Here is a 1,555-nt window from a genome sequence, read left to right as displayed (position 1 = left end):
CTAGAATGATGTACAAATGAGCGTTCTTGCTCATTTTGCCTCCGAGAAATGAGCAAAAACGGGACGGAAAACATGGAATTTTGACATAATCTTGCCCCTAAGTGTCTGATATTCAAATTTCGCTTTCTGGGTCAAAACTACTCGAATTTCCTCACTCACGTTGTTATGACTGGATCGAGTTTTCAATTCTCTATTCAACGATGCCAAACCTCCTTTTTTTCCGTACTCCTAAAACACCGCCAGACAACACCTCCAGAGGAATGCCGCCAATTTTGAATCACCCTGTATAAAAAGCTGGTTAATACCGGAATGCAAATAGCCAAAAGAGGCAAATGAAAGTGAACCTCTGCCTGTTTTGCAATCGAAATTGCCAAGAGATTCCGAGAACGAGAAAAACCAACTGGAAAAAAACAACAACTCACCACAGCACCCCTTTCGCTTGCATGGTCCGGGCTTAAATCCCTCCAAACACAAACATCACCTCCAAAATGGAACTAAAGTACTAAACCATTGATTGTAACACTGGAAACTTGCATGGGAGGCCACAATTTGCACCTTCCCGATAAATCGTTTAATGCGTATGGTAAACATGGGCAAAATATTGACTGATCTTTTCTTATGTTCGCCCATATGGTGCCCGATTTAGCTTTCATTGCGACCATTTCAAGGCGGATTCGCTGTCCTTTTGAAAGGTCTCTCTGTCCATCATCGGGCCTGCATTCAGCTCTAATTAAGGCTGTGTTGTTGCACAACTGCACTCTTGCAATTCCATCGAAATCTGCTATTCACCGGCGGCTATATTTAGGGAACGGCGCGCAATTTTCTCTCTTGCATTTGTCGATGGCGAATTGCTCATTATATTGGCTTTGGATGTGGAAAAATTTTCCATTTGCTTACAGTTTTCACTCGCGGGACGGAGCAAACATGAGAATTTAGTTCAATCCGGGATAGCAAGTATTAATAGCCCGATGGCTTGCAAACATTTTGCGCCTTAGCAGCGGACGAAAGCGATCAGCGTTCAGCAATCGTGAAAATATCGTCGGAAACTGATTGGAAAAGCCGGGATTTGCAGGAAACTTATGGTGCGATGCGCATTGGCTGTGGTTGGCCCGATCGCGAAAACAAAATACATCATAACTCATTATCAAGTCAAAATCAATTCCTGGGCTTCAGTCATTTATTGTCTATTTATCAAATTAAAATACGTTTCGGTGTTTTCCACCATCATCAGTTTCATAGATACTGATGTCATCATAGAAACTGATGATGGTGGAAAACACCGAAACGTATTTTAATTGTGTATGACGTAAGTAAATAACGAAACCGATAAATTCTAAACGATAGAAGCCGTGCAGATAAAGGTTGACATGTACAGTAGCGGTAGGATATCATGCGGAACTATTTTTTTAAACTACAGTTTTAAAGGGAAGATTTTATGTACAAAAGCTGACCGAAAATTTCGATCATCCTATTCAAGTACGTCGTTCTACCGCCCAACGAGAACTTTGTCAAATTCGTAGAACTCAGGGCTTGAGCTTATCACAAGCTCCTCCCT

The 1,555-nt window shown here is 41.6% G+C and overlaps 1 protein-coding gene across 1 annotated transcript in view; it reads right to left on the bottom strand.

The window, feature by feature from the left end:
- Positions 1 to 1,070, bottom strand: part of LOC109536675 (protein singed wings 2) — an 11,490-nt gene extending 10,420 nt beyond the window's left edge. The window contains exon 1 of the mRNA XM_048663494.1: positions 423 to 1,070. Coding sequence (XP_048519451.1) covers positions 423 to 445 — 23 coding nt within the window. The 5' untranslated portion in view covers positions 446 to 1,070. The remainder of the gene's footprint in view (positions 1 to 422) is intronic.
- Between the last annotated feature and the right edge of the window lie 485 nt (positions 1,071 to 1,555).

This window comes from Dendroctonus ponderosae, unplaced genomic scaffold (genome assembly GCF_020466585.1).
Source record: "Dendroctonus ponderosae isolate FM_Combo_2020 unplaced genomic scaffold, Dpon_F_20191213v2 Dpon_F_20191213_2, whole genome shotgun sequence".
NCBI classification, from domain to species: Eukaryota; Metazoa; Arthropoda; class Insecta; order Coleoptera; family Curculionidae; genus Dendroctonus; species Dendroctonus ponderosae.
Note: the sequence above shows the minus strand (reverse complement) of the source record. Positions and strands in the feature narration are given on the sequence as shown.